Consider the following 21,201-nt stretch of genomic DNA (forward strand, 5'->3'; position numbering starts at 1 on the left):
AGCATTCTCTATATTTACATACTCCCCACCCCCCCCCCCCCCCACCCCCCCCCCCCCCCACCCCCCCCCCCCCCCACCCCCCCCCCCCCCCACCCCCCCCCCCCCCCACCCCCCCCCCCCCCAAACCACCTAAGCTATTTTGAAGTGGTTCACATCTTACTTGTACTGCTTGGATTCTGAGTTGAACGGTTGTGTTGCCAGACTTTGAGCTGTGACAGTGAGACAGATAGACAGCGATGGCTCCAGGTGTCAAGTCCCCCGCAGTCTGAGGCTCCTGGGGAGACACTCTACGAGGGATGGGACTGCCCTCAGGTCACGGCCATCCATAACTACCTGCCGTCACAGCCCGACGAGCTCAACCTCGCTCTGGGCGACATTGTCAACGTTCTGCGCAAGACTGAAGGTATGTGTGGATAGAGCCAGTGTGTTACGCAATATTTAATTTATTCTGCAATCATTACATCACACAGATTGTGGAATCTAGAAAACTCCAATGTAATGTTGATGATGAAGTAATCAAAAATTAAACTCATAGGTATTGCAAAAACGCAAACAAATTATTTTTTTGTTTAATTACAATAATACAAGTACAATACTAAAGTTAGTGGAGCAAATATTTAAGAGAATTTAAGCCCTATTTCAGGGATATAGCACCCCGAAATCCCAAACTTAGGTCAGTGTGACTTGTGGCCAAATATTTGTGTTGAAACTCTTGATATAATACACAGGTGTATTAGTAATAGCATTATAAATTAACATTTTTTGTAGATGAAATATTACCTTTCACATAAAAAGCACTTTGATCAACCATTTGACATCACACGCTGTCAAAGACTTCACTCTTGGAACATTCGTCTGAAGAGATCCAAAAAAAGTCTTTGAAGAAGTCCAAAACAAACTCTTTACATTGTTTTTGACATCAGTGTCACTTAGACTACACAATATAGTGTATAAGAGATATTCTAATTGTCTCACAGGTGCATAATTGACTGCACTACAGTGTTTTAGGCACAAATCCAAAAGGACAGTGGAGCAACCAAGTTTTCGACACATAACGTAGCTGTAGTGTGAAGGGTTGATTCAATGTGAATGTTGAGTTTGCTCCAGTTCACCTTCCCACAATAGCTGTTATGTGTGGAATACTAGTGGTGTTGACATGAAACATAAATACCAAATACTTCTATCTAATAATAATAGTGAAACATGTAAGAAAATAGTGGGAATTTGAATCAGCTAATAGTATCAGAAACATGTAAAAGAGATAGCGGGAATTGAGTCCCACTAATCAGAACATCTGAGTACTAATCAGCTAAAAACTCAAGTTGTACAAATTTAAAAAGTTCTACATTTTTTATAAACAGATTTTTTTCAGAAAATCGGTATTAGTGATGTAACATGTACACACCACCACGAGTGATCGCGTTAAAACCTCTGATACTGTCAATTTTATTTAGAATGTAATGTTGTGTGAATCTCCACTTTAAGAATGTTCTCTGATATGTGTGTGTTGCAGGGTGGTTTTACGGTGAGAGGACACGGGATGGCGAGAAGGGTTGGTTTCCCGGCAATTATACTCGTGAGATCGCATCCAAACATGTCCGAGCCAGAAACCTCAAACAACGGCATCGGCTGTTGCAACTGTCTGCTGACTTTGTCCAGCAGAAGAAAAGGTTAAATAAAAGTCGATTCAGCATAAGTTTTTCTAACTCAGTCAACAAATTTTTTAATAATTGTGAAATATTAATACATCAAGTTGTTTCTCTCGAAATATTTCTCCTGTTCGACCTCAAGTGCTGTTGTAGTGAACTAAAAATGTATTTTGTATTTGTATATTTTGTAAAAGTTTACAACAAAGGGACCAATTCGCTTAAAGTTGACTAATATATTTCTGCTAATTTTTACTTGTCGAGGTGTATATTTTTACTGTGCTAGTCATGTAATAACTTCTCTGTTAACAATATTGTGTAATTTGTTGATGATGGCTGTATTTCTATTGTTGTTAATGTTAGAATGCTTATGATCTTGTTATCTGTTAGTTTTGTTATTGCCAATATGTTCTGTAAGCTCTGTGCTATTGATATTGCCATAACAGTTGAAATATTATTTAGTGATTAAGTCGTCCAATTATGTTGACTTGTTTTTAACGCATTTATTCAATTTGCATTTATTTTCAAAGAAGAATTGACATTCTACAGCTTGTGTGTTTGTAAGTGCCAAAGGTTATATATAACATGTAAATTACCTATTCTGTTGATTAAATAATCTAATCTACACAAAAGGAATTTCTAAGAAATGCTTTATGTTAGATTGAAATCCAATGAACATTACCAATGAGAAAACAGTAATTTTTTAAAGTACTTGAAAAGCTAAACAACTCAGTTATTTTAATCGAATTCTCACTAAGAAATTAAGAAAAACCTGTGAAATTGAGCTTAAAAATCTTTAAGAACAGAAGAAAATAAATACTTTTTACTAACAATTGAGTAATTTTTATTACCAAAAGATGTTATTAAATAGGAAAGCAAAATGGACAGAGAATGTTTTTATTTTATTGAATTATTGCAATATTGTTTTTAATTCCCCTTACATAAAATTACTATCCATTCAAAAAGTTTAAATTTCTAATTCATGAAATTTATATTTATTTTTAATCTTTACACAAGTGTAGTTACCAGAGAAAAAAGATTACTTTTTTACTAACATTGTGATGAAATTAGAGTCAAAATTGTGTCTCATGTAAAGAAACCTCTATTAATTATTTTATTGTGAGACATAACAGTTTCTTTGGACATTTAGAATTTTATTGTCAAGCTTGCATAGTTAATACTAATATCCTATTACATAATAGCTTCTCATTTCTCTCCAGTGTCACTTTCAATTACTCAATTCTTAAGTTAAGGCAATTGTGTAATAATATATCAATTTTTTGTGATACATAAGAAAATGAGTAGTTGTCACATCAATACTTTTTAGTATTTTAGTTTTGATTTCATGAAATAATATTATATAACTTATTAATTGGCATAAAAACCACTACGAATCATGTTATAGTGTTCATATTGAGTATCTTATTTATTGTAAATTAATACTATTAAACTTAGGACTTCGTACTTATTTTTTGTAAAATGCATTGTACAAATGTGTATAAACAGCAAATCGTAACTTTTACATTCCACAATGACCTTGTAAATATCTGTTTAAAAATATGTTGAATAAAAATGTTTTCTATCAAAAAAATTGTTTTGTTCAACCTGTTAGTATCTGTAAGGATATAATTTAAATTTTAGTTTGTGCCCATTTTGAATATTTAATTACAAGTTTTACGTATTCAACAATCTTGGTACTTATTAACCTTAGAACCTGGCATATGGTGGTTCTGTACGGTGGCTCTATTTCAGTAGCCACACAGATTAAAAAAATTATCCCATTTCATAACAGTTACTACAGTTACTGTAGTTAGTCCAAATGTAAACCAATTATATGCCAATTTATTAAGGAATATTTTGAGGATATTATAATTACAATAACTTATTGTTTCCATGTAAATAACAGCTAACAATTAAAACAAATTCTTTTGTAAATATTCTGTTGTGCTAATGCTTAACAAGTTTACATCAAAACTGTAAATGTATAACCTATTCTATATTTTGTACTGATTCTAAAAATATATATATATTTATTCTAACTTTTACCTCAATACTTTTTAAATAGGTTGGATCTCTAAAGAAATAACACCTTTCATGGGTAAACATAATCTTATGATTGTATTTAATACTTATGTAAGCATGGCACTTGAAAAAAATAAAATGAAATACTAAATTTGAATGCTACTTTATTTACATATGTACAATATATACCAAATTTCCTCTTTCACTCAGTCACTGGATTCCACCCTGCGTTTTCAGCCTCCCTGTCAAACTGGTCTGGCATAGTGTTTGAGCAGATGGTAGCACTTAAGTTGAACTCCACAATTCCATCCAGGGCAAAATAAATTGGTTTTCTTTTTCAAGTTTTTACACTCACATACTGCCAGCACACAAGCGACAGTTTGTATTTGGGAGTTTTGTGAATTCATGAGCAGGGCCAAGAACATAACCAGGTGGAACAACAACTTCTCTGTCTGACTTCCACAATTGTGAGAGTTCATGAGCAGGGCCAAGAACATAACCAGGTGGAACAACTTCTCTGTCTGACTTCCACAATTGTGAGAGTTCATGAGCAGGGCCAAGAACATAACCAGGTGGAACAACTTCCTCTGTCTGACTTCCACAATTGTGAGAGTTTATGAGCAGGGCCAAGAACATAACCAGGTGGAACAACTTCTCTGTCTGACTTCCACAATTGTGAGAGTTCATGAGCAGGGCCCAAGAACATAACCAGGTGGAACAACTTCTCTGTCTGACTTCCACAATTGTGAGAGTTTATGAGCAGGGCCAAGAACAAGAACATAACCAGGTGGAACAACAACTTCTCTGTCTGACTTCCACAATTGTGAGAGTTTATGAGCAGGGCCAAGAACATAACCAGGTGGAACAACAACTTCTCTGTCTGACTTCCACAATTGTGGGAGTTCATGAGCAGGGCCAAGAACATAACCAGGTGGAAACAACTTCTCTGTCTGACTTCCACAATTGTGAGAGTTCATGAGCAGGCCCAAGAACATAACCAGGTGGAACAACAACTTCTCTGTCCGACTTCCCACAATTGTGAGAGTTCATGAGCATGGGCCAAGAACATTACCAGGTGGAACAACTTCTCTGTCTGACTTCCACAATTGTGAGAGTTCATGAGCAGGGCCAAGAACATAACCAGGTGGAACAACAACTTCTCTGTCTGACTTCCACGATTGTGAGAGAACACTTACTAGGAAATCATGTCTGCTACAAGGTCGGTCTGATTTACCTCAGTGTCACAACAAACTTCGTTATCACTAGAAATGGATACCCCATAACGAGCTCTCTAAGGTCATTTGATCGGTCTCTAAAGTTTTCATCCGTAATAACTAAAACTATAACCTAAGAAAGCTAAACCACAGTAGTAACAACTATGAAATACATTTTTCTAGTGGAAAAGAATAGAAATGATAATTATAAATATATTACATAATAGTATTTATTTTGAATAAAATCTGAAATAACAAAAAGAATTATCTAAGAACATAAGAAAATTCTCACAATATTTCTACCACACAAGCAATCCTAATATGCATGTGTGGTTTCTTTTTTCTAAAGTCAAAGATAAGTCTCTAGACTGGAGATATGAACTGTTTCAAGTTAAACAATCATAGGATTTTTTTAGTTTAAGTAATTGCTGTTTTTAGAGAATGGTAACATCTCCACAACTTGTAAAAAGTAATACTTTTATACAAAACCAAAAGATTGGTTACAGTCTATTTTAACTTTTTTCCTGACTAAACACTCACTGTTAGAAGAATATTTAAAAGCCGATTGTAGTAAAATGACCTTCTGTATTTCCCTTTTATATATTTTCTTGATCGGGAAAACAAGCAAAACCAAATATTGCAAAAAAATACCAAGACACAAGCAAATTACAATGGTAATAAATTGTACTTTGTAAATTGGTTTTGCAATATTTTATACTTTTCAATTTTTTTGGAGTGAACAAAATTTAATGGTGTGAGATTCTAAGTTACATACTGATTTATAACTGCTATTAAAGAAACATCTTTGTGAGGTGTTCTCAGGGTCTTGAAACGGTTATGGCTACCTATCAATACTGCCAAAATTTACGTATTTGACTCATATTGACTCTTCTGAAATCAATATTTTAGAACCATACATATGCCAAATGGTTTAATCTCATCAGTTAATTCAGTTTACAACAATAAATTATTTTATTGCAAAAGGAAAATCAAACACTTGTTAAAAAAATGCCATAATTTATTCCATTAATACAAATACATGATAAACAATGCATGTAACATAGAAAAATATAAACTATAATAATATTAATATATGGTTTTCTATATATTATTTACATAGGTGTAATAGAAGTAATAAGAGGTTTGGCTCTAAAAAGTAAGCCAATAATTATTTTCCATTCCGTTACCTAAATTTCACTGCAACATAATTGCAGTGGACTACAAAAGATAGAAGGGCTTCCCTTAAAAAGATAACAGGGACTTTTTAAATACTGGTTTGCTTAAGTAGATAGAATATATTGAATGAAAATGAAGTAAAGTGACTGGATATAAATAAAATAAAATAAAAAAATAATAGTAAATAAAAATCATATAAAACTTTTTAATGCACTAAGATCTGATATGAGACACCAACATTCGGTAGATTGATTGAGATTGACTATTTAATGCACTTATGCAAATTTCATTCATCAAGCTTTCAAAGTAATTTGTAAATTCTTTAACAAAATGCACATTTTATTTCTGAATACATAAAATGTGCATCATTCACAAAATTTTTAAAGATGTCCTTTCATAAACGATTAAAAACAGACACATCAGACAAGATTTACTTTTTAAAATTAAAAAACAAATACTAAAATCTATTCTAAAATAATAATTTGTAATATATTGTTCACACTGTCCTCCATTATCCTTTGGCCTTGACCTACATAAATTTGTAATAACATATCGGTATAATCCATCTACAGTATTACTTTTATTATCTCAAAATATGCAGAGCTTTATAAAGAATACTTTAATTTTATTGTTGGCAGAGAAATTTAATGTTATTAAGTTGCATAAGAGACAGACACAAGCTATTTAGAGTTTGAGAGAAATGATTTACACAATATTTTTCACAGTCAATACATTACACTATAAACGATACACAACAATCTTTCTGTACCAATGTATACATCCTATATACTGAGTCGATTTAGAATTAAAAAATAGACTTTTTTGGGATAAATCCAATCATTGCAATATTTTGAAATGTAGGTCTGAAAGCCAAGGATTATTGCTAATGTATAGGAAAATCAGCAGGTTTACTTTGAAAATTTCCTTTCAGAGTCCACTGATTCTAAGGAACACATCAAAACAGACCAAAGTACATATATTTAGAAATTTTCGATTAGATTGCAATCTTTCCCTACTGGTTCAGAAAGTATCCAACCAATATTTTGTTGGTGCTGATACCAATTCCTACTGCAGGTATGTTTTCCAGTCATTCATTACAGTGTTGGAAGCATAGGTTTACTTTAACATACAATGAATGTTTTACAATGTCTAGTACGCATTGTATGCCAGAGAATGGAACACTGACGGTTAGTGTGGACAGGTGGGAGGGGAACTTGCAGAACTTTGGCATGTCACAGTTCAATAAATTCTAACATTATTTTGTTATTTAACAATTCTGCTGTTCATCCACGGTATTCATGATCAGTTATAGATCTGGAAGCACGAGGCTAGAAAATGTATTAACCTACGACATTATAACATCAAAAAGCATCAGAACTCTTGTTTTCACACAAGATATTTAAAAATATTAATAAATTACACCAAAATTAGAAAAAATACTTAAAATTTACTTGAGTTACTATTCAAATAAATAAAAACATAACTATTACATTTTACTGCCAACTGCGTAGTAAAAAAGCAGGACAGATTAAAAACAAAATTATTGATAAAAACAAGTGTACCTTTTATACATGGTTCAATCACTTGGAATTTGATTTCAATTACAAGAATAATGAAAGAAAAAATATGAAAATGGAATGGAGGGAAATGTGGAATGTAAACATTAATAAATTGTTTAGAAATACATTTAGGGAGAAAAATAAAATGTTACATGACAAAACAGCAGTATAAACTGTATTGTTTGTAATTAGACAATGTGATTGACCATGATTAAAATATTATGGGACTAACATTTTCCACATTCCACAAATAGTAAATCTACTCGATTTTCACCTGAGAAATCAAAATAAGTCTAAAACTTACAAACATGTACAGTTTTAAAACTTGATTTAAAACAAAGGAGGATTTTTATTTATTGTATGTTTAACAAAGAAAGCGTGGCCACCTAAGACTTTATAAATTTAGGAATTTTAAGTTTTAAGTTTAAAGTGAATTTTAATTAAGTGTAAAGCCACTATAACAATGGTTCTGTTACTGTCTGGCACTGGTTTAATATTAGTACAGTCTTCAAAGTTAAAAATAATATGAAGTGAAAATGAAAACTGTAATTTTATCTCTACACTTATTATGAAAAACTAAAACTTAACAAACTACACAATAAACAAAAATGATACCCTGTGATTGTAACATCATTCCCAGAGAAGCTGGTGTTTTGTTTTGTAATGCAACCAAGACACTTAAAAAGTATAGACAGTAAAAAAGAAACTGAGATAAATTGCACTTTATAATGATATCCAAAACTTGAAAACACTATTATCACGCTTCTCCAACAATTACAAACACTAATACAGTGTAATATACAACTAAAATTATCCCAACAACCTACAAATATTATGGTCCAACAAACAATTTTTACAACCTATCAATAACAATGAGATTCAAGTCTTTTTCTGAGTTCCAAAGAACTATCGAAAACAAACAAGCCACTTCCGCAAGTCATGACTATTCAATGGTGGGATGGTGGACATCTTTTTGCGTTTTACCGTCTAATATCAGCCTTTAGGCATAGAAAATATCTACCGTATTGCGCAAAAATACATAAAATATATTATGTACATTATTTTACAGTCAACACAACATGTTGACATTTCACAGTGTTTTCTTTAAGTATTGAATACAATATTTTAGTTCTATCTGTTCAATAAGTAGACATGGTTTTTTTTCTGTGGTTTTAACATTACAAAACTGGCAAATAAAAATGCATGTTTAATTACGTACATCGTTGTATCCATAATCATTTTATATTCTCATATAACTATAACTGCTGATCAAATCAATTCAAATGACAAAGTACTTCGGATTTTAAATCCAACTTGAATCATAACAGTACTTGAGTACTGTGTTATGATCGCAGAAGTTACAAAGAAATCAGTATTTCCAAGTGAGTACTATTTTTTGCGAGTATGTGCCAAATCTTACGTGGTCTACACACGCGGCTTGCCGGGCTTAACCTCGAAGAGTCGTCGGACAAAGTGCACCTGCAGCACAGTGGTGCCAACTATCACCATGATCTGAACCAGAGACCAGTTGAGCACGTAGTTGTTGTTATCTGAGATCAGGTTGTAGTCTCTGGCTTCAGTACCCCGCAGGTGGTTCTGATGTTGCAGCATCTCGTTGATGTTCCGTTCCACCGTCATTATCGCTGACTGCAATAGACACATGCTTGTATCGGTCAAAGAGTAAATCATCAGTTTTTCAATCAGACTTTAAGTGCCAGTTGAGAAATATAATATTGAACCCTGTATTTTTGATAGGAAAAGATTGACAAAGTTATATACTCCTAGACAGTAACAAGCTGAGAAACTCAAACACTTGTGATGTTTACAGCATTTCAAACAACATTCTAAACCATATTATGCTCCATCCTATTCCATTCACATTGCAAAATTCCTCAATGAAGGAATCTTTCCAGAAAATTTGTAAAACTTCAAAATTGATGAAATTAAAAAAAAAAAAAAGGAAAAGAGACCAACCACATAATTACTGCCCAATCTCCATTGCAATGTGCAAAAAAAAAACCTGTTTGAAATTTTAATTTATGGTCTAGTAAAAAATGTTTTTCAAATTTTTTTTTAATCCAACTAATTAAATTTAATCAAAAACAAAAGGTATGGATCATGGTTAAAAGACAATATTTTTGAATGTTGTTTCCCTTAGGGCTCTGTGCTTGGTCAACTCTTATTCTTCTTATTAATTTATATAAATGATCTGCCCAATTCAGTGCAAGCTATCACATTGATTAATGCAGATGACACTACAATTTTAAAAATTGCCGACAGTTAGGAAAATTTACTGCAATCAGATTTTAATATTCACAATTATAATAAATATCAATATACAAAATTATAGACTAAGTAAAACCATGACTAGCCATACTGGCGTATGTTTAATAGTCTATAATAAACTTGTTTATATCATTAGACAATATCCTGAGATTGTGTTCAAAAATAAATACTATTATGAGCTAACAGTAACAACATTTTATAGATTAGATAATTTTTTGTGGCAAATGTGGGCTTTAGGTGGATTTTGTATACAAAATCAGTCTGTTACAATTGTCCTCATGGTAAAAATGACAGAAAATTTCTGTGTTACTTCATTAAAGATGACTCCAAAGGCCCAAAATCAACCCCCATTCTGAAGTTTATATACACATATATATATATATATATATATATATATATATATATATATATATATGTGCTATAAAACATAGTTTGTGGAAATGATTACTGTCCCAAAAAAGCTCAAACAAGCTGAAACTTGCTATGTAATTTCACTCCATTTTGGTGGCCGTTCAATTTCGCAACTTCAACAAATTCGTAAATCCATTATTTATGGACCTAGAGAAAAAGTAAAGTTACTAAAATGTTTATTTTCTTACTATTTTTGTTATTAACACTCTGATTTATATCTCAAAAGGATTCAAGATAACGAATACATGTAAATCCCATGAGAAATAAATTAACAATATTACTGTAGTCACAAAAATCTACCTTCTTTTGACTGAGTCCGAAAAACTATTAAAATTTGTATTCTTTTCACTGTATTGGATGTGTATTTTTGAGTATTTATTACACATCAATCCATTTTTTTATAACAGATTATTCACTTGTATTTGTAATGTTTTTTTGTTTTTGTATTACATATAGCCTACTGTTTTTCATTAATAATAATGTACTATATAATTTTTTATTACATTTTAAGTTTAATAAGTTTCTATATTTTTACCTGACAAAAAAGGATTTTAATTTCTTTTATAAATTGATGACGAGATTGGTTGATTACTTGTACTAATTCTGTAGTTACTTGTAAATATTTTTAGTTTTATTTCTTAAATATTTAATAATGTTATATTAGCAAATATGTATCTAGGAATAGACCTATCGACAGCACGTTATGCTGTGTTCTTGACTATATAAATGGTTGTACAAGTTTTACAAGAACAATGTATTTTTGTTGTTGTTATGTTATGACAACCGCGATTCAAGTGGTTAACGAAAGACAACCAATTTTGTGTATTTGTTTCAGAGTAAACTTACTGTGAAATTCTCAACGCTAACATTGAGCTCCGTCATCTCCTTTGTGTACTGGTCCCATTGGTCATATCTGGAACAGAAGTACCAGGCTTAAAGTAAACAGAATAAATATGCCGACACTAGGAATTACAAAAATCACAATTCAAAACCTGTTTTTCTTCTTCAAGTAAAAAAATCAAAAGTAAAGTTAACAATCTATCTAGGTTGTTGAAAAGTAGTGGAACTGTTCTAATTACACCTGGACTAAAAATCACAAGATTGCAGTCAAACAGAGACCGACTGATTAATGAAAAATGCAGAGTTACTAGAGCAGCATGCGATGTTAATGACAGAGGGTAGAGGGAAGTACACTCTTAGAATTTCATGTTGTTTCCGAGTGTGACATTTATAAAATTACAACACTTTCAAAAATTATAACACGTTTAGTGGTACAGTGTGTATAAAATACACAACACGGTAGATGTACATATATTGTGTATAATATGTACAATTTATATAATATGTATAATATAATACGTACCCTACCCGATCCAATGTCTATTGAAATTAATTAAGGCTATTGCCATTTATACAAATTTAATGTAAATAAAATTCGTTTGACAGGTATTTAGTCTTTCGATCATATGTTAGTTGGGTTATTTAAACGCATATGTGACAGATATGGTCAAATACAAAATAACTGAATCATGTGTAATATATATATATACGAGGGGGTACCCAAAAGTAAACCGGAATGGTATTGCTGGCAGCCGGCAGCGTGTAGTACACATTCCTGCCGCTAGGCATGTGTCGCGCAACCCATTGCGAGCTCAGTGACCCCAGTTCCGTTGTCCTAGTGCATTCTGTTCGTTCGTAGTGACTGTTTTCGCTAGCCCTTTTTTGTTCTTGTTTCGTTTTTTTTGTCATGGCAAGTTTAAGTGAACAACGTGCAGCTGTGAAATTTTGTTTTTTACTTGGTAAAAATGCTGCAGAAACTATTTTAATGTTGAATACAGCTTACAAAGATGATGCTATGGGGAAAACTCAGGTCTACAAGTGGTTCGCTCGATTTAAAAATGGCGACATGTCGATTGAAGACAAACCTCGTTCTGGACGTCCATTAACCTCTCAAATGGACGCAAATGTTGAGAGAATTTGTGAACTTGTGCTCACCGACCGTCGACAGACAATTGAGGAACTATCAGAGAGTAGTGGGTTAACTTGGAGCTCGGTTCAGCGAATTTTAACAGGAGATTTAGGACTGAAAAGGGTTGCTGCCAAATTTGTTCCTCGACTTCTGACTGACCATCAAAAGGCACATCGAGTTGAAACTTGCCGCCTTCTGAAAGAACATCTCGAAAATGATCCCGATTTTCTGGAAAAGGTAATTACTGGTGATGAGTCATGGTGCTATGGTTATGACCCAGAAACGAAGCAACAGTCAAGCCAATGGAAGTCGCCATCTTCACCTCGTCCAAAAAAATGTCGGCAAGTCAAATCAAACATCAAAACCATGTTGATTTGCTTTTTTGATGCTAAAGGCATTGTTCATTCTGAGTTTGTTCCTCCAGGTCAGACTGTCAACCAAACATTTTATTTGGAGATTTTAAGAAGATTGCGTAACAGTGTTCGCCAGAAAAGACCCGATTTGTGGCAGACTGGAGACTGGTTCTTCCACCACGACAACGCACCGGCACACACAGCCATCTCAGTTAGGCAGTTTTTAGCCAAAAACGGCATGGTTCCGCTGCCCCATGCACCTTACTACTCGCCTGACCTCGCTCCATGCGACTTTTTTTTTATTTCCACACATGAAAAGAGGCTTGAAAGGTCAACGATTTGACAGCGTTGAAGAGGTTAAGAAAAAAAAACGAAGCTCGAGCTTGCAGCCATTTCTAAAGATGACTACAAAAAATGTTTTGATCAATGGAAATAGCGTTGGGACAAGTGTATTAGTTGTAATGGAGATTATTTTGAAGGAGATAGGTCGTATTGTAAAAAATTTGATAATATATAATTTTTATAAAATAATTCCCGGTTTTTTTTGGGTTACCCCCCCTCGTATATATATATATATATACATTGTATTCATAAAAAGGCGTCACAAACTTCTGTAGGTGATAGTATGCATCATTTTAAAGAATAAATGTCATTTAAACATAGGTTGATAAATGTCTAGTTTAGCTGCTAGCCGCCATTTGTATTTTTTAACAATTACTATCTCTAAACCTTGTAGGAGCAACAACTATGACATGTTTAGCACTCCCAGCTTTTGCAAGCGTATCTTTAAAGTGGTCGTACTCGCTTATGCGTTGACGGATTTCATTGAAAAGAGTACCATTGGAATTGTAATGAAATTTTTAAATGTTTTATAACTATACTGGTCTTTTTGTTGTTTGACTATAAACATTTTAAACAGATGCCACTTTGTTAATATTAAAGAAAATATCATAATTGTTTTTTTAATTTTTCTCTTATCTATTGAAACCTATGTACCAAATTTGGTCTCTTTAGCTTAACTAGTTTTAGAGGTAATAATTTCTTTATAAAAATATACGAAATGGTGGCTATTGGCTAAATGAGACATTTCTCAATGTATGTTTATATGACATTTTTTGTTTGAAATGATGTGTACTATCTGCTATAGAATGATGTGTACTATCCGCTATAGAAGTTTGCTTGGGACACCCTGTATATATATATATATATATATATATATATATATATATATATATATATATTTATTTATTTATTTATTTATATGATAATCATATATGACTGTTCACTTCATAGAAATATAAACAGTCTGTCACCATATATATATTTATTTATTTATTTATATTATAATCATATATATTATAATTATATAGCCAAGATGATTAATACTACTAGTTGACTAGTTGCAAATTATGCTATTTCATTCCAAAACACTAGAATGAAATAAAGTATTTGTTTATTCAACTGGTGGTGACAGACTGTTTATATTTCTATGAAGTGAACAGTCATAGAAAACTGCTGGTGTGTTCTGTTATCTATCTCGAGCTTATAAATGTAAATCATTCATCATACAAATTAAATAAGCATTAGAGATAATGAAATAGTTTGTAAGCAGGCTATAGTAATAATTGTAAACAATGTAATATATCAGTCTTGGTGGGACATTGGTATCAGTATCTGATGAGCCCTCTTTTATTTCTTATTTATATCAGTGATTTAATCTACGAAATTTTATGATTTGAAATTTCTGATAATTTATTCTCATATGTAAACAATACAATCTTATTTTTACAGTAGAAATAATAAGATGAAAGTTATAAAGAATGAAAACATAATTGTACATTTCAAATCCTGGTTAAAAAAAATCTGTTTTATTCTAAAACCTCAAAAATTAATATAATTTAATTTAACATTCGTACGAGACATTAAACAACACCGATGAACCATTTTATTTAATTGTTGTATTATTTAATACAACAAAGCTTAATAAAATATTCAGCTTTCTAGTAGATTCTCCAACAAACTTGATTTCGCTACAACTCAAATAAAATAACCATCCATATTAATAGATCAAAACAGTAAAATTTTATGTTCTTGAAATTCTGTCACAGTGCACCACAACTCTGGAAACATTTAAATTGTTACATGATGTGAGGCAGAATCCACTATTAAGATATGTGGTAATGGACAGGATTTGCTAAACAACCGGATTAACTAATTTTTTTGTTTTATTTGTTAATTGTTTTAATGAATGATTGTTTACATTATGGTATGCTACAATTTTAACGTTATTTAACTCACCAATGTTTTACGAAATAAATGTTTGATAAAAGTTTTAATACTGTTACTTAGTTTATAGTTAATTTATTCATAGCTGAAAATTTTAATAATTTTATTTATATTAGAGCTTGTTCATTTGTTAGCGAATTATTTTAGCTGGAATCTTGTTATTGTTAAATTGATTACTATTAACAATGGGACCGAGGAAAGGGAATTGTTGGATGTATACATTTAAATATATTTAGCAGTATTATTACTGATGTCAAAATTTGACAAATTTCATTGTTTACTCTATTAATGTCTGACATCTTCGTAAAACTTTTATGTGTAGTTTATTAATGGTGTTTAATGTGTAATATTGTATCATATTAAGTTATATTATGTAGCAGTGACAATATTTATTATTGTTCAATTTCTGACTATGTCATCTGTCTTACCAACATAGCTGGATCTTGTAAGATATAATATGACAATAAACGTTCATTCATTCGTTCAAGAAGTGCTCACTCTGCCTTGTATACCTTCCATTGATCATCATAGGACTGCAGTTTATGACAAGTCTTAATAAACTCTTACTGATATGTCCCATGTGCCCTAGGCTGTACTATTGATGGATATTTGCATGTGTGAGTAATTGTGTTGTGTATTTAATAGTTACATGGAAAATAATTTTTAAGTGTATTGTTTGTTTTGCAAATTTAGTTTTCAGTTGTTAATAGACATTAAAAGCTAGTTTTGGTTAATAGCACAATATTACTTTTTTATTTTTGTTATAATGCAGGTTAAGTGAAAGAAAAGGCCATTTGACCCTAACTTTTGATATTAAAATAAAGAACTTTTCATTCCTTTTCCACAACTTGGAAGAAAAATTACAATTAGTTTAGATGTATTGTTTGTTCTTACCTTAAAACGGAAATATATAGATTGACCAGTTTGTCAGCAAAACGTGAGAACTGATTGTCGATACACACACTGTAGTAGCCACCAGTGGACTGGTGGTCCTGGTAGTCAGAGTGTGCCCGCCACTGGTATGGGTGAACGATCTGGCCATTGGGATGTCTCACCGCAAACCCTGCCATGCCATCACCTCCTCGTAGCACCTTCACAAGTACAAGCCAGTCAAAACTAACTCAAACAAACAATATATAAAGTTATATATAGCAATTGGTATAGTTATGGATTCAGTGCATTTCTTAACTCACAACTAATGGTTTGTATCAATACAATGTAATGTTTAAATATTTTTAGTGACCATTCAAAACAAAGTAAATTACTGTAAATTGAATGTAAATGTCCCTAATAGTTTTATTATTACCAGTGGTTTTATGGCAAAATTAGCAGTGCCAGAACGTACTTTCCTTAACTTTTTACATGTGAAATATTCTTTGTGTTTTTTTTTTTTAATTACAGGTTACAAGTCTGTAATCTGCATATTTTAAAATGTATATGCCTTTGTGTAATCAATAGTTAAGTTCTGGAATTGATACTTTTTTGCTCATAATTATGAGAAAGGAAGACAACATAGCCTAATTTAAACGTTTTGGAGATAAAAACGGAACCCTTCTTTGTTGTAAAATTAAACTGCACAAATATAACAAACAAGGCTTATTTACATGAATGAAACATGACAATGTATATAACATAGGGACAAAAAGTGGTGTTTAACATTTCACAAAGGAAAGTGATTATCAATAATTTTAAGAATATAATCATGAAAGTACACACAAGGAAATGTTGAATAGTAAGAAATTAAGTTTACCAAATTTACAAAACTAAACATATGAATTTTCTGCCGTGTCTCCTCAACCAGTTGTTCACATACAGTTGTTCAACCTGTACGGATCCACATTCCACTCATTTATACAGTACTTGGTCCATGTGGTTTTATAAACATAAGACTTGAAACATGTCTGGTTAAGAGTCTAGATCGCAAGTCAGTCATTATCTGGTTCATGAGACTAAAACCTCGTTCACATTATGACGAACCACATGGAATCAGTTTAGTGCAGTTCAACAACGGGATGAGATCTTTTGGTACCCTTGAAGGTGAATTGGCCTCGATATAATCTCAAAAACAGTTTTTTATTTTAGTTTTGTTGAGCTTAAACCTTTTACAGATTTTTAATTTCTTCTCCTTCATATTGTACTGATTTGTCACTTGGCCACTAATCAGTTTTCAGTACTTTTTATCAGATAAAAAAAGAATCATATTGTTGTTTACAGTTTTAAGAGGTGCTTACTGATGTTGAATCATGACTGGACTAAGTAGTAAACATTTTGATGATAATGGTGAAGGTGATGAGGATAATTGCCTTGATAGGCCACAATACATAGATATTTCAGTAGAGCTTCTGTTCTTGTCTGTCTTTGCCTTCTCAAAGTGATTGTAAATGGCAAAGTAACCATTGAAAATCATTTATGGCCCCAACTTCATCATCTGCATCACTTAAGGCTAGCTCTAGTCTATGATTAATGCAATGCCAGAGAATAATATCTGGGTACATCTCAAGCAATCTTTCAGTTACACCTGATTTTTGTCTCAGTATGACATCAGCACTATCACTTGCAAATGAAACAAAATTTTCTTTCAAGTAATTATCATCAAATCCATTACTTTTTAAACAGTTTAGTAAACTTTCAGTAATTACCTGAGATGTTTGACTTTTTAGATACAAAAACATAGCTGAACTATACCATAATGTGAAATACCTATAACGTAATTCGGTTCATCATTTTGGTTCGTTATTGTTTGGTAATTTAGATAATCAGAAATGTTGATGATCCTGCAGCCCAGATGGCACTCACAAAAATATTGATATTGATAAATAAGTTAATGATCAACTCAAAATATGATAAAAGTATAGAAAAAAATAGAATATTAGTCTGAATAATAGGATAATGTTTAAATTAAGGTCATTTCATGTTAAAACAACCAGTGGTCTGGACCTTGATCTCTCAGATTTTTATGATTTTTGTTTGGAAGTTGTACCTACTAAGACTGTTTTAAATGCAAAATTTTAAATTTTTCTGCCTTTTGATTATTGATTGACCCATAAAAAAATCAGTTTTTGGCCGTCTCAGTATTTGTTTTTATGTAGCTAAAAATCTATTAAAGCTAAAGAGAGCTGAAATTGGTGGCATTCCTTTCAATTTGAAATGCTCCTTAATTTGATATACCACATGACTATGTTTTGTATATTTTGAATTTGTTTGAAACTTAAAAACTGTTTTTGAAAAAACCCAAAGTACATCCCCTCTAATTAAAAAATACATATATGTTATTTACACTACAATTGACTACATGTATGCAAAATTTCAGAATTAGACATAATGGGTCCTATTTCAAAAATATTTTGCTACCAAAGTATACATCAGCAAAAATCATCAAAATCTGAGGAGTAAAGGTCCAAAATTAACTTTTAATTGGTTGATTTTAAATGGAATGACCAATTATTAGCCACGTTAGCGACAATGATCTAAAACCACTTTTATTTATTTCTTAAAATGGTATGTTTTTATATCCAGAAAGAATTTTTAGTCAATCACAATCCATAATTGCACAATAACTGATAATATGTTTGAAATTTTAGATTACATCCCAAATTGTCCATCAATCTTGGGGAAAGAGGGGAATCAGGGTTCCTAGGTGGGGGAGATAACAATATATGGAGGGGTAGGCATTGGTGGAGGGGATAATTGGGATACCAATATTCATACCATAAAATTACAAATAATGTTACAGGTCAGAGTAGGGCTAACAAATATATATGAGGATAATATAAGTTTGTCTGTACTTTTCCTATTTTCCATCATTTTTGTAACAGTTTCTACTTCCATGATGAAGTTTGATTGTCGATTTTCTTCTGCGCTCTCTGTCTTGTTTGTCAATAGGCTATGCATTGTATTTGCATATCTCGTTATTAAATGTTTTCTTATTTCACGATTTGTCGGATTTTGCTGTGTTGTACATTTCAGATAGACATTGTTCTTTGTATTTTGCCATCACCAATAACCATTTTGTATTCGAGTTGTGTAGTGTTTGTATGATATTAATATTCTACAACTGTGTTTTAACTACGAACAATATGTGTAGTGGTTACTCTATCAAGTTTTTTAGCAGTGTGAAATTACCCATAGAAAGAACTAATCCTCTGATACAAATCCTAATCTAGTTCATGAACTACTCCTAACCTAGTTCCTAAAACATTCCTTTGTACAAAACTACATTAATTTTATAATTTTAAGACAAATAGAACACATACAAAACAAAATCTATACTTTGTATTTTTATAATTACCAATCTGAACAGCTATTTTTTAGGTTTATATATTAAGGCCAATATGAAGAAAACCTATGGATGGTCGCGTAGCTAAAAGATGTATAAGCTGATTTTGTTAAAACCTTGCATACACATTCTAGACATAGTCTACTAAACTATGATACATACCTCCTTCTTAGGCTGCACCTATTTTTGGAGCTATATACAAAAAAAGTGTTTATTTTAATGTGTTAGAATGACATTCTGTTTTGAGTTGGACAAGTCATTTTACAAATGTGGTGGCCGTTGTTTGAGGATACAATGTTGTTTTGTTGATTGAGACACGTTTAGTACATGGATAGGTCAGTATATTTAGTAAACATTAGTGATCAGTCTTCTGGAATCTTGTATTTACTGATGGGTATTATCTCGAGGGATGTTTTTCACCAGCCCCAAAGAACCCATTAGAAGTTAGGGAAATTTCATGTAATAATTTTAAAATAGCTGTGTCTAAATGGTTGAAGCAAAATGCATTCTATTCTATCGAAGAAATGTATCTTTACAATATAAGTAATAGGATTTTCATGTAGTTCATGCATGTATGCTCAGCATTAAGGATATAACTGTACCATGTAGGCTATGTTAAGGTTTGTGTATGTGTTTTTATTTGTATATTGTATATTATATATGTTTTAAGGACATATTTTAAACTCTATGACTTTGTCAATGCATCGTTTGTGTGGGATGGCAATAAAATATTCTTGATTCTTGAACCCCGCAATGATGGCCGGAGGCATTTTTCTTAGCCCGTTCAACTAGGCCTACTAGTGCTTTTTACGAGATTAGAATCTTTCAGAAATGTAATTGTTATTTGTGGTTTTTAATTTCATTTTTAAGAACTGTACTTTTGAAAAATATAACAAATATTGTGACTAGCTGACACGTAAACAATTACCGAATAATGTTGTAAACTCCATCAAATTGGGCTAATATATTAATATTTGAGGTTATGTATGTTGAGGTTATATAAAAGGGCAAGTTAATATGCTCATGCAAACTATATACTATAAATTGACCAATACCTTATAGAAAGTAAGATAGAAGTTTTATTAACCTGAAAACTAACGTAGAACGTAGCACCAGGATTCACATATTGAAAGTAGCAATCTTCTTTACCAGGATCTATATGAACTTTGTAATCCATCGCAACTGCTGGCAAATTTTCAAACCAATTAACATGTTGTTGTTCTTCGGAAAAATCTAGAAATACCATAAGAAATAACAACATGTACGAAAAATAATACATTATATTTTAATGTTATTAACATACAACTAGTAAGACAACAAAAGACAACAGCACGCGGCAGCAACTGACACTTCGACACTTCATTGAAGGCTCGAGAGAAAGTAAAAACAAAACAACGCGTCGTCTGTTTTCACACAAACAACTAAAACGTGGAAGGCTCATGTGGGAATGCACCTTTCTCAAATGACTTTTTTTTATTAAAAAAATTATTTCAAAGTTAAAACTAAAGTGTAAATGCCTTTTTTCTTATTGTTAATAGTAAAGCTTTGACCTTCAAACAGTTAGTTATTTTTTTCTGTTATACTCTAAAACAGCCTATAAAAAATTGTATGGGGAACATTTTGTAATATTTGATTATCCAAAAATCTCTACGATTTCAAAAATTAATTTAATGGACAATTTCTAAAAAGTGCTTTGTTTATTTGAGTGGAATTGTATTTTTTAGAGTTGTCTTTAAATATTCAAAGAAAAATTTTCATCTATGAAGAATGGACACCCAAATACTGAAAGCATCGCTCTTTCAGTATTTATGATTACAAAATTATCAACGCCTTCATCAGGTTAGTATCCGATGCCGAAAAGGAAGTTTTTTATTTGGTTCATTTAGAACAAAAAAAAATAATAACCCTCTCATTGCACTTATTCCAAAGGGAACTTAACATTGATTCCAGAGTGACAGGATATTCAGAATCGGCAAGCCTGGGGGTAGAGATCAGTAAGGCTG

At 31.8% G+C, this 21,201-nt stretch overlaps 1 protein-coding gene and 1 long non-coding RNA gene across 2 annotated transcripts; one reads left to right on the plus strand and one right to left on the minus strand.

The window, feature by feature from the left end:
• The first annotated feature begins 164 nt into the window (after nt 1-164).
• Nucleotides 165-3,237, plus strand: LOC124366209. The gene is made up of 2 exons (XR_006922791.1): nt 165-403; nt 1,514-3,237. It is a non-coding gene; the product is annotated as an uncharacterized LOC124366209 (long non-coding RNA).
• Nucleotides 3,238-8,324: 5,087 nt separating this feature from the next.
• Nucleotides 8,325-20,610, minus strand: LOC124366210 (transmembrane emp24 domain-containing protein 5-like). Its single transcript, XM_046822584.1, has 4 exons — nt 20,286-20,610; nt 15,817-16,013; nt 11,161-11,227; nt 8,325-9,264 (listed from the first exon to the last, which is right to left on the minus strand). The coding sequence occupies exons 1-4, from the start codon at nt 20,475-20,477 to the stop codon at nt 9,043-9,045; spliced, it is 678 nt and encodes a 225-aa protein (XP_046678540.1). The 5' UTR covers nt 20,478-20,610; the 3' UTR covers nt 8,325-9,042.
• Between the last annotated feature and the right edge of the window lie 591 nt (nt 20,611-21,201).

Source organism: Homalodisca vitripennis, chromosome 7, assembly GCF_021130785.1.
Source record: "Homalodisca vitripennis isolate AUS2020 chromosome 7, UT_GWSS_2.1, whole genome shotgun sequence".
NCBI classification, from domain to species: domain Eukaryota; kingdom Metazoa; phylum Arthropoda; class Insecta; order Hemiptera; family Cicadellidae; genus Homalodisca; species Homalodisca vitripennis.